Source organism: Catharus ustulatus, chromosome 4 (assembly GCF_009819885.2).
Source record: "Catharus ustulatus isolate bCatUst1 chromosome 4, bCatUst1.pri.v2, whole genome shotgun sequence".
Taxonomy (NCBI): domain Eukaryota; kingdom Metazoa; phylum Chordata; class Aves; order Passeriformes; family Turdidae; genus Catharus; species Catharus ustulatus.
The window spans coordinates 29,983,002-29,995,445 of record NC_046224.1 but is presented as its reverse complement, the minus strand read 5'-3'; the positions used below and the strand labels follow the sequence as shown (position 1 = coordinate 29,995,445).

The window sequence follows — 12,444 nt, the reverse complement described above, 5'->3', positions numbered from 1 at the left end:
CGGATCATTTGCCTCCTACCTCCAATGCCTTATTTGCAAGTCAGAGAGAGGCAGGATGTGCCCTGGCAGGATGAAGCTTATGATGTCCAGACTTCCTTCTCACTGAAGCTGTAGGTCTTGTTTTGCCTTAGCTTTTGCTGTTGCAAGAAAGCAAGCTACCCTGCTTAAAGCCAGCTCAGACTGTGGCTTCAGATGAGCCACTGCCTAAGTCATCTGATGAGATCCAACTTGGTTCAGCACAATGGCAAACACACTAGAGCCCTGGGGCCTACAGAAGAGCAAACACACCCAGGGAAGTTGCTTAAGCTAACACTGCTACACATTCTAAAACTATCCATACTATGTTGGTCTCACAACAGTGTTCAGGCTTTTACATGAAGTAACTCATACATCAAGAGGCAGTGAAACCTCCCTGCTTTGCTGCACTGGCACTTAGGGCAGACCCCACTACTGTATGAAATATTTGGCTTAAAAATGAGCTTAAGCATATATAATTGAATAGTGTGATAAATTAAAGAATAGTAGTTAAATCTTGAAAACACAAGTATACCACCACTAGATAATAAAACCAGATGTGTAGTAATCTACAAACAAGGCAGGCAAACTATACCTGCAGAACAGGACTGAAAACAGCAACTCTGGAAACATTCAGGAGGGAACAGATGGGCACCTGGGTATGAACTGACACTGTGCTGTGCAAAAGGATTCTAACAACACATGGCTCATGACTTATTTGTAGTGACTGAGTACTTCACCAAGAAAGTGACATGCCTTGAGTGTAAAATTGTGATTGCATTGGGTTAATGTGACAAGGATTTGGCGGGCAAGAGTGGGGAGTGGACTGGAGGGGTGGCTTCTGCAAAAGAACATAAGAAGCTGCCCCTGTGTTGGAAGGTGTCAATTCCAGAGGGCTCCAAGATGAACTTGTCACTGGCCAAAGCTGAGCCCATCTGCAATGGTGGTAGTGCCCCTGTGATGACATATTAAGGGCAAAAGCTTCTGTGCCGTAGCAGCTGGGAGAGAGGGGTGAGAATATCTGAGAGGAATAACTTTGAAGGCATTTGGGTCAGTGAAATAGGAAGGGGAGGAAGTGTTCCAGGTGTTGGAGCAGAGAACCCCCTGCAGGTCCTGGCAGACCGCATGCCAGAACAGGCAGGTGCCTGAAGGAAGTTATGACCCCATGGGAAACCTGGATGGGGTGGCAGAGACAGTATGTGTTGAACTGACTGCAGGTCCCATTCCTTGTCCTCCTGCTCCGCTGTATGGGGAGAAGGAAGAGAACTTGGGAGTGAAGTTGAGCCTGGAAAGAAGGGAGGGGTGGGAGGAAAGTTCTAAGACTTGGTTTTATTTCTCATTACCCTACTCTGATTCGATTGGTAATAAATTCAAGTAATTTCCCCAAGCCGAGTCTGTTCTGCCCATGGTGGTAAATGGTGAGTGATCTCTCTCTGTCCTTATCTCAGTTCACAAGACCTTTGTTCGATTTTCGCTCCCCTGACTAGTTGAGGAAGGGAGTGACAGAGTGACTTTGATCTGGCATCCAGATAGGGATGCCCTACTATGGGACATGTGGAGAATGTAACTTCATCAATTTATGAAAATATATTATAAAAATACAATATGTAAGGAGTATACATTTTCCTTTGGGAAATAAAACACAAGGGAAAAAAATTAATTTTACTTCTTTATTTGTGAGGAAGAACAGAAGCAGTCAACTGAGATCTGAAACTGTAAGTGTGATGCAGCCCTCCTAACCCTCAGGGTAAGGCTTCCATTTTTCCACCTGAGTACACGGTGCAGTCATCCTCTCTTGCCATTGTCACCTGAGGTTTTGGCAACTTCATTAAAACTGTTTCAGACAGGCCACACAGGCAGGAATCTCAGGGCCTGCTGTTGCTCTGAAGTCTGGCTGGGGAAGACCAAGGTGCCCCTAACTGTGTTGAACCCATGAAAAACATGTCTGTCATCGTTCTCTAAGTATTAAGAAGATGGGAGAGAGCATATTCCCGAGGCACCTGCACTGAGGAGCTACAGAGACTGGGTAGGGACCCTTCTCCTCTTCCCAGCCCCTCACTCCCGGTGACTCCACAGGGTGTGGCTCAAGAGCCCAGTGCTGCCAGCAGCATGGGGCACAACCTGCTCCACTGTGCCCCACCCGAAAGCCAGACATGACCTGGGCTGCACCAAAACCAGCGTGGGCAGCAGCACAAAGGGAGGGCATTCTGCTCCTCTACTCTGCTGAGACCCCACCGGGAGTGCTGCATCCAGCTCTGGGGTTCTCAACATACGAAGGACATGGACCTTTCAGAGCAAGCCCAGAGGAGGGCCATGGAGCTGGTGAGGGAACCAGAGCACCTCTCCTACAAAGACAGGCTGAGCAAACCAGGGCTGCTCGGCATGGAGAAGGTTGGGTGGGGACCTCAAAGCACCTTCCAGTACCCGAAAGGGACCGACATAGAAGCCAGAGAGGACAGGAACTGTAGTGACAGGACAGTGAGTAATGGACACAGATTGAAAGACAGGAAATTTAGGTTAGATATTAGAAATAAATTATTTATTGCAAGGGTGATAAGGCACCAGAACAGGTTGCCTAGGCATGCGGATACCCCGACCCTGGCAGTGCTCTAAGCCAGGCAGCGTGGTGAGGTGTGGCGCGGTGCAGTGGGCGAGAAGTTGGTGCCGGACAATCTTTCCAAGCCCCCGCCCTCGGCGGTCCGGGAGCGCTCACCGGGCGGAGGCGGCACCGCCCCGCCCCCCCGCGTGCCGCCCCGCCCTCCCGCGTGCCGCCCCGCCCTCCCGCGTGCCGCCCCGCCCTCCCGCGTGCCGCCCCGCACGTCGCCGCCCGCCCCTCCCCGCCCCGGTGCGCGCGCAGGCGCAGCAGCCCCGGCCCTGACCTCGCGCCGCCCGCCCCCGCCGCGCGAGCCGTCTCGCGTCACCCCCCACGAGCTCCCCCCGCCCCGCGGCGGCCCGTGGGACGCTGGCGAGCGCCCCAGCTGTTTCCGGCGCGCGGGGCGGGCGCAGGCGCAGTACGGCGGCCGCGCGCCGCGGGTGTTGTCGTGCCGGGCCCCGCCGCCTCCCGCCCGCTCCGCCGGGGCAGCACCGCTCGTGAGGGCGCGGCCCCTGCCTGGCGCACGGCGGCGGCCTGGGGAGAGGGGGGAGGCGGGAGCGACTGTCCAGCAGGTACCGCCGCCAGGACGGGCCGTGTCGTCACCGGGCTGCGCCGCATCTCCACCGGTCGTGGGGCAGTATGAGGACGGGGGGAACGCGATGAGCGCGTGCCGGGCACGCGGGGCTCGCTGGCGTAACGGGCGGTGGGCCGGGGACAGCGGGGCCCGGACTCGGTGCTTGTTTACGCCGCCGCTCTCGGCAACGTTTCTGGGAAATGGCGCAAGGCAGGAACAGCGCCCGCGCCTGCCCCCGTGCCTATATAGACTGGCCCGGCCGTGGGGCCCGAGGCCCGGCTTGCGGCGGTCACCCGGCGGGACAGGCACAGCGTAGGCAGAGGGGACTGTAAGTAACGATGGCGCTGCCGGCGGTGGTGTCGCCTCTGCTCTCACTGTGAAGTCGCTCTGTGCAGGAGTTGGCCTGCGTGCCTTGTGGCAGCCCTTCTCGATGTTTGTCGCAGGCTCTGGAGAAGCCTGGGATTGCTTTTTCGGCAAATAATGGATTTGTGCCTGGGGTATCAGCACAACTCTGATGTGCTGTGTAAAACGCTCCTCCACCAGATGCACCTTTCTTTGCAGAGTAAGGATTATATACTGCCCATGGCTTTTAGGATGGGCGCGTTTCGTTGAACTTTGCTCAAAGTATTGGTGTCACTTCTCCCCTGTGAGGAATTATGCTAAGGGATGGTAATCTGATGACATTTGAAACATTGTGTCTACGCAAGATGATTTCCTGAAGAAACAGCAATCAATTTTCTGTACCTTACTAAGTCCTTCAGAGAAGTGCCACATATTGCTCAAGATGAGGTTAAACTGGCCTTTAAGGAGTAATGTGGTGAAATGTTGGTGTGAGCTTCCAAATGTCCTGAGCAGTAGATATTCCCATGAGATGATTTGATTTGAATGTTTATCTGTCTTTTCTAAAAGGATACATAAGCTTCATCTTTTTTAAACAATTCTGTGACTTTATTATAACTTGTTGCTGGTTTGAGATTTCCATTGTTGGTTTTTGTTTTTTCTTTTTCAGACAACACTACATTACGGGACTTATTTATTGACATATATTTTTTGGAATGAAGTAGAAAGCAACATAGAAAAGGTGCAATTATTTATAAGTGATGACAGTTCATTTATCCTTGGACACTTATTTATTCTTTTTGATTAACCCAAAAAGTCTTTGGTGGAAACAGAGAAACAAATACCTGTGTTTCTGTAGACCTAAATCCTACTGGAGGATAAATCATGCTGCACACCTGAGAGTTTTTCATACAAGTGAGCCTTGGTGTAAGTGGGCCAGAAGCAGAACATTTTGGTATAACAAGTACATTTATAGCCATGAGTTTTTATACTACAGAGTTTCCAAACTTTTAATTTCTTCTTCTAAAGGACTTACAAGGGTGAGCATTCGCATGTCACGAATTAAGAATACTATAGAATCTGTTTCAAAGGCAGTGTCTGGCACTCACAGTGAACTGGTGGCACGGATAGCTCGATTAAAGTCCCACTCAGGTACGTTGGGTAAAGCAAATAAAAGTAGTGCAGATGCAAATAACATCAGCACAAATCTAGAAAATGATAAACAAGTTACAGATGTCAGAACTCGGGATGATTGCAACGGAGACCCAGCTGTGAAGAAATCCACTTGTGCAAGTGAAAACTTGGAATCTGTGTTAGTGAGTTCAAGTGGTGCTTATCAAGATACTCCAGAAGTTTCTGCATCTGGTAAAAACCACCTTTTTCATATAAGCTACTTTTCTACAAATTTTGGAGAGACTTACAACTTTGTAGCTGATCACATCAACTCTTACTTTAATAATTCCGTTATGGAAAAAGGAAGAAAAAGGAATGCTTTATTGCAGGACTCTGAAAGTGAAGAGAGGAATAAGCTTGATTCATCAGCAAATACTGTAACAAGTGAAGAAAAGAGAGTGGAATCAGCAGGCACTTTAGCTCCTGAAGCAAAGACCTTGGGTACAGAAAAGACAAATACTTCTCTCCCAGTTTCCACTAAAAAAAGTATTGCAAACTTTCTTTCATATCCCAGTAACAGTGTACAAGCTTTTGTAGACAGCTATATTGGTGGGTTAGTTCCAAAGTTAAGATCTGATACAAGAGTTGTTCCACCAGAAAAGAGTAAACAGCAAGAACAAGAAGTTCCTGAGAAAAGTGATGAGGACAAAGCAAAAGAGGCCAGGACTGCAGAAGAGAGAGAAAAGCATCTGTCTCTTCAGAGAGAAAAGGCAAGTCATTGTTTTGTGTTAATTTATGTATTTATGTATATTTTATAAAAGTGTATATATATGCTACACTAGTGTATATACCTGGGTGTAAGCATAGATACACACATTTACTTGTATAAATAAGTATATACCTGTGTATGTGCTTGCATACCTACGTACACATACTTCTACTTTTATATATAAGTACTTCTACTTCCGTATAAGTGTATATGTGGTGTTCCTGCCCACAGCAGGGAGGTTGGAACTAGATGATCTTTAAAGCCTCTTCCAACCCAAACTGTGGTGGCATTCTTTCTGTGTACTTTGATAAATAAGTACATATGTAAAACTATATCGATTTTACATATCTATAACTATATAGATTTTATATATGCATACTATATGAAAACTTACAAATACATATGTGTACTTAAAGGTAGGTATCGTTACATTTGCGTATAAGCATTAAATGTTTCATGTAAGTATAGGTATGTTTGTGTAAGTTTATATATAAGAGGTGTGTATATATATATACATGTACCTTTGTGTGTATGTGTTGTAGGTAAATATATTTAGTTCATATGTGCATAGAGTCCATAATAACAGACAGATCTAGTTGTGCTGTTTTTTTGTAGTTCTGGTAATTTTACAGTTCATGGTTTGTTAATGGTTTACATAGCAGACAGCTGCCCTGAAATCCATCTGAATACATACTGACATGTTTGTTTGGTGTATTATTGCTGTAAATTTTATTTAGTTTTGTACTAAATAAAGAATCAAAATGTTTTTGTTGGCAATTTAAGCAGTGCTTACTTGGAACCTGTAGGAGATCTCTAGTACAGCATGCAGTTCGTTGCTTCTGAGAAATCTTAAAATAACATGTTGAAATTAGTCTTGACAAATTGTACACATTTCTTAGAGTAGTTTTATGTTGTCTGTTTGTCTTCTTTAGATCATTGCAAGAGTGAGTATTGATAACAGGACCCGAGCTTTAGTTCAAGCCCTACGGAGATCCTCTGATCAAAGAGTCTGCATCAACAGGGTTGAAGAGCTGACCTATCATCTTCTAGAATTTCCAGAGAGCAGAGGAGTTGCAATTAAGGTGCACATAGTTCTTATGCTTAGATAAAAAACAATTTGACAAATGAGTGATAGAGAATATCATAAAACTTCCTTCTATGCTTTTGTGGACTAGTCATATTTCCTAGTTGCAAAGATTACAGTTTGAATGTCTCTTTTTAGGTGGTTCGAGCAGATTCGTATGCAAACTACTGGGAGTTTAGGTAAAGGCTTTTAAGATTGCAGTGCTTAATTTAGAAGCATACGGCATGGTCATGTGGATAGGTAGTATAGCTTTTTCCAGTGGTAGACGAAGGTCGCACACTGTGTACTCTGTGGCAGTTGGCCAGATGGGAATGTGCTGTACAGTTGATCTGTACATGGGCAGTACTTACTATGCTTGTTTACATGCTTTCTTTGAAGAGAGATGGGAAGAGAACCATCAAATAAGTTCACGTAATTTAGTCCTACTTGTTTCCCTCCCTGGATTTAGTGGGCAGGAGGTGGGTGGTCGAGTATTCTAGGAGTACCAGCTAAATCACAGCATTTGTCAACCTTGTGCTTTTTTCCATGAGGTGTGACAAACCTGTGGCACAGATTGTAGAATTCCTGGAAAAGTAGCCAGGAACAGAGTGTAGGCCAGATGAATCATCTGGGCAGGGTACAGGTCAGGCATTCAATAAATATATGTGAATTCTTTATTATGGAAGAGTATACTCACTACTCCCATTTTGATTGTAATGTTATATATCTTTGTGGTGAGGTACATTATAAAAATACTCTGAGTGAGAAAGGATTCTAAATTTTGTTTTGATATTAGTGTACTTAGAAGTAATTTCTTGTTTTGAAGCAGTGTAGTACTTACTAAGCAAATCTGGGGTTTTACCTGTACTTGGTGTACTTTATACTCAAGTCTACACTTGGCTGATGTGATACTAAGTCAATAAAACTAAACTGTTAAATGTGGCTTTCCTAGCTATTCAAAATATGTTCATATCATCTTGGTTGTTTAGTTCTCATAGGTAGTTGCTATAACAATGAGGTGTGTGCAGCGTAATATTGACATTCTTTCTTTCCCTTGTTAAGAGAAACACATGGGTAAATACAGATTTAAAGTTTTCTTTCAAGTTTAACTAGGATATTGCTTCTACTTTAATGCCACACTAGTAAAATTAAGAACGTGTTCTCTTGGTTTAAACATATGGTTAGAATAAAATATCCTTGTACTTATCAATAGGAAAAATTAATCCCATGCCTATTGCGACTGAGACAGACTAATGATGAAAGTCTTCAGGCTGCTGTTAGAGAAACTTTAGCTCTGATTGGATATACAGACCCTGTGAAAGGCTGGGGAATTCGAATCCTCAGCATTGATGGAGGAGGAACAAGGTAAAACTTCTGGGGTTTTCGTTCTTGTAATCTTTTCGTAGTGTAACTAGAAATAAAATGTCAGTCTCTCTTTGATAAATAAATGCTCAGAGAGGCAATTTATGAGTTACAATTCTGTTACATTTGACTATCTAAGGGATGGGTATTCTTTTTGTATGCATTTCTGCTTGAATGGTGTTTGTTTTGGTGCTCATATTGCCATATACAGTTACCTCACTCTATTGCAACAGAGTTCACACCACTGCATGCCAGATACTGTTTCCTGCTAGAGAAACACAAATCTAATGGTCTTTGGATACATTGAATTGCAGCTAAGCAAACCCCACACTGGAGAATACTGTGCCCCAGGTGGCAATATATAGCCTTGTAAGACCAAAATTTCAGTGCTGTGTAGGGGGCATGCAGCTAAAATCTATCCTTAGTCTACATCCAAAAAGTTGATCACCCCCCAAGTCTTTACTATAAAACAATACGGTTGTAGCTGTTGAATACTATTTTTGGTATGCCTGAGTATGTCATTCATATTTAGTATTGATCATTCTATTTTAACTGTGTTCTGCTGCTCTTTTATTTCCTGAAATATTCTGGATTCTTGCTGTTGCAGTTATTCAATTATAATTAGTTATAATGAAGCAAAGGTGATTGAAAAATGATTAGCGCTGTGTAAGATAAGACTACCATTGTAAGTGAAGGGGAATTTTGTGTTTCAGGGGTTTAGTTGCACTTCAGACTTTACGGAAACTAGAAGAATTAACTGGAAAGCCGGTTCATCAACTTTTTGACTACATCTGTGGCGTAAGCACAGGTAATTATTAAACCACAAGTTGGAGTTTTTCTATCAATATAGTAAAAGAACATCTGAGAATAAATACAGATTTTGCAGTTTCTGACTTAGAGTGTAAGCTGGAAGAGTGCAGTTGTGATTTCTAGAATCTTTGTTTTTGCTTCTGAGTAAGAACTTTGGGCAGTTCATGATAAACTTCTGGCTTCAAACTGATTTGTCCATTTTTCAGTTTACATGAAGTCTTCAATTTGCACACAGAAACAGTTATCTTAGATATTTATGGAGCTTTACAGACTACTGAGGTAATATCCCTCAGGAATTGATACTGGGTCAGTTGTGTTTCCTTGATTAAGTTAACAGCAATGTTTCATCTTTCTTAATTACCTGCCAGGACAGAATGTGCCTGTGGCAAGATCTTGAATGATCTTAATTAGAGGAAGTGGTCAGTGCTGTGATGCCCTCTGTTCATATTGGTCTGTACAGGGTGGAGAAATGGCTTGGCAGCTTCAGTAAAGCCAGATGCAGAGCCCTCCATCTGAGGTGGGCTGGCAACCTAGAAAGCAGTTTTGCAGAAAAGGACCTGGTGTTGTCTGGAGCAAATTGGACTTAAATCATCCTGTACTCTAGAGCAAAGAAGGCTGATCCCATTGGCTTGCATGGACAAGAACATACCCAACAATTTAGGGGTCTCTGGCCACAAATGCCTTGTCATGGGCTCCTCTATAAACCCCTAATATTTGGGTATATTTTTGTACATAATGGGTGAGTCTGGCAGCAAGCCAAGTCTGCCAGAAATCAGAGGACTGGAGCTCATGACATGTAAAGGAGAGAGTGCGAAAACTGAGTTTATTTGGCGTTGAGAAGAGAAGGCTAAGGGTATGCCTTTATCCTGGTTCAGCTAATGGAAAAATAAAAAAAAGATGGATCTAGAATAATTTTGAAGATGCACAGTGATAGGAGAAAAGCTAGCAGACAAGTTGGAGTATGAGAAGTTAAAATTAGGTATGGGAACATGTTTTTCTTGCAGGGATAGTCACACTGAAATATACTGCCTTTACAGGCTTTGTAATCTCTGTCCGTGGAGATACGCAAAATTTGTCTGTACAAGTCCCGAGTAACCTATTCTAATTACACCTGTTGGAACAGGAGGTTGGACTAGATGATGTCTGCAGGTCCCACCCAGACTTAATTACACTTGTGACTCAGTGATAAGTTACTCCTCCCTAGAAAGTGGGAAGCTCCAAAGCGTGTTTCTCCCTTAAAGACAGTAATCTCCTTCAGAAATTGTTAGACCAGTAGCAGCACAATTATGTTTTCCAACATGGGAGGTATGCTGTGGTTTGCTAGCTCAGTTTCCTTTATAAACCCACAATCTTCGAATTTTTTACTATACAGTTTAATTCAGAAATTATATTAAACACAGATCACCATGAATAGATAAAGTGTCTTTCAAGAGATTTGCTTAATAGACTCCAAATTGTGGAGGAGACAGTTTAGGTCTCCTAGACAGAATTTGTTTGTAGGCACAATATAGTTCCTTGCTTTACATTTTTAATAGTCTTCCAAATAAATCCTTTGTTAGTTTAGCAGTAAGTGGTTGTTTCTTTGGAAGATGGTTTCCCTACAAAATACTTCTCCAGTGGTGTCTTAAATGATAATAAAGGTGTTTTACCTTGGACAGAGAGGCCTCGTGTTCTTCATTTACTCGCACTACTGTCGCTAGAATTAACTTTGTTTTTAGTTCTTCCTCAAGTTTTGGGAATTATGACTGCTAGTAAGTACTTAGCATATTCTTTTAAATTTTGTTTGCACAATTAAGCTTTTGTCTGCAGTTGTCCAGTTTGCAATAATAAATGATGAGACATGGCTGGGAGAGGTTGTGCGTGTCTGCCAGCACTGCTGGCAGTTCTGTTTGTATTGACAGTACAAATGCCAATAGTCACTCATTTACAACAGTGGTGGATTAAAGGATAGGAAGGATGCCTCTTGTGCACTACACTTTTCTGCTGCAGCTTTTGTATTCCTTACTATTGTTCAGCTGTTTTGTCTTTGAAGTTTAGAAATGCCCTTGCTGTGAATTCAGCATCACTGTCTTTGTAGTCATCTTCTGTGTGGTTCTCTTCACTGGGGGTCAGAGGGTGTAAATATGAGTGGTCACAGAGGAAGATCAGTGCAATGTTGCTGTAAAAGGCTCTGCATACTTTGAATCTACTCACCAAAATAGAAAATGTATGATATTGTAGAACTGGTGCTGCAGAGTTTAGAGGAAGAGAATGTGGCTGAGGATTTGCATGACTCTGAAAAATGGTGTTTCTCTGCTGGTACAGTGTTGATTCTGCCTTGAATGCAGGCAATTGAGAAAATTTCTCTTGATGAAAGTTTGTGTCAAGTAGGCCCAGGTTGCCTTAAGCATGTCTGCTACCTTCTGAGAAACTGAGACCATCAATCCTCTAATGTTCAGCTATAGCAGTGGTGGGCATGGTGAAAGTTAAAAAAGGCTTGGAAGGCATGTTTCCTTTAAAGCCATCTGTAACTTCCTGCATTTAGCTTTTTGTGCACATGCATTATATTCTTACTGTATTTCAAGAATTGACACCTTTTAAAAATAATTTTATTCAAGCCTATGGCATTTGTTTCCAGATTGAAAAAATAATGTGTCCTAATTATTCCTAGTGCTTAATTAAATGTTCTCATAGTATGGCACAGCTGTATTTAAAGATCATGTGTGATCCTTTTGGTTTAATTTATCTAAGAATTGTAGTAATGCATTAATTGTATTTTTCCACAGTCCTTTTAAAGGTATTTAGCAGCAATGCTTTTTGAATACTGTTATTTTGTTCCTACAAGGGTAGGTCATAATTTTTGTTAGGCACACACTAGATGGCAGCAGGTATGAAACTAATTATAAATGGTTGCATCCAAATGTAATCCAAGCTACTGAAATCTCCTTTATTTTTACAGAATTTTCCTAGAATATGTCTCTACTGACTTAAGAGTTTGCATGGTAACAAATAATGCTCCAAATAAATTTTTAATACCATAACAAAGATTTCTCTTACTAATTTCTCTTTCCATGCAAAGTAGTAGATTTCGTTTGCTTTCTGCCATATACTTGTTATTTAGTGATACAGATGTCAACTGGTCTTGCTGTTTCAAGACAATACTCTGTTAACTAATGAACTATGTTAACTGGTAATCCATCTTTGCAATCTTGCTCCAGGATACATTTTACATTGCAAAACATTTGTTGTTTTTCAGGAGCTATATTGGCTTTTATGTTGGGATTGTTCCATATCCCACTGGATGATTGTGAAGAACTGTACCATAAGTTAGGATCAGATGTTTTTAAGCAGAATGTCATTGTTGGAACAGTCAAAATGGGCTGGAACCATGCGTTTTATGACAGTGATATATGGGAAAAAATGCTCAAGTAAGTAAAAGATGATCAGGTGAAAAATAATTAGTGCAATGTCTGAGTGCGTTTGGTTTTTTTTGTTGCTTCACTGGTGTGCAGATTCTTAAAACAGCTAGAAAGGATTAACATATACTCTCATTCTTTTGAAATAGTTGTTTTCATATTTACCAAACTGTTGAAAGCTTTTAATGTAATGATTTACATTTATGGGGAATAAAGTAAGCTTTACTGCACTGATTTCTGATTATATTCCCGTATGCTTGCCAGCTCTGCTTGATCTGACTCATTGCAGATTTGCTACAAATTTTATTAACCACCTGCTGTGCCTTTTTTCTTAAAGGACATTGGTGAGAAATGAAATAATGTGCTGTAGTAGGGATTTTTAATGCTTGGTACTATATTGGAGGGCTTTGT

The 12,444-nt window shown here is 42.4% G+C and overlaps 1 protein-coding gene across 2 annotated transcripts in view; it reads left to right on the top strand.

Annotated features, from left to right (window-relative positions):
* Positions 1 to 3,067: 3,067 nt before the first annotated feature.
* PNPLA8 (patatin like phospholipase domain containing 8) overlaps positions 3,068 to 12,444 on the top strand; it is a 37,421-nt gene continuing 28,044 nt past the window's right edge. The window contains exons 1-6 of one of the 2 annotated variants that reach the window (XM_033057184.2): positions 3,068 to 3,180; positions 4,192 to 5,404; positions 6,336 to 6,485; positions 7,680 to 7,831; positions 8,542 to 8,636; positions 11,874 to 12,045. In XM_033057184.2, the coding sequence (XP_032913075.1) occupies positions 4,283 to 5,404; positions 6,336 to 6,485; positions 7,680 to 7,831; positions 8,542 to 8,636; positions 11,874 to 12,045 (1,691 nt within the window). In that variant the 5' untranslated portion in view covers positions 3,068 to 3,180; positions 4,192 to 4,282. Of the gene's footprint in view, positions 3,181 to 3,226; positions 3,511 to 4,191; positions 5,405 to 6,335; positions 6,486 to 7,679; positions 7,832 to 8,541; positions 8,637 to 11,873; positions 12,046 to 12,444 lie in introns of those variants that run through there. The other variant, XM_033057185.2, reaches the window with a different exon arrangement.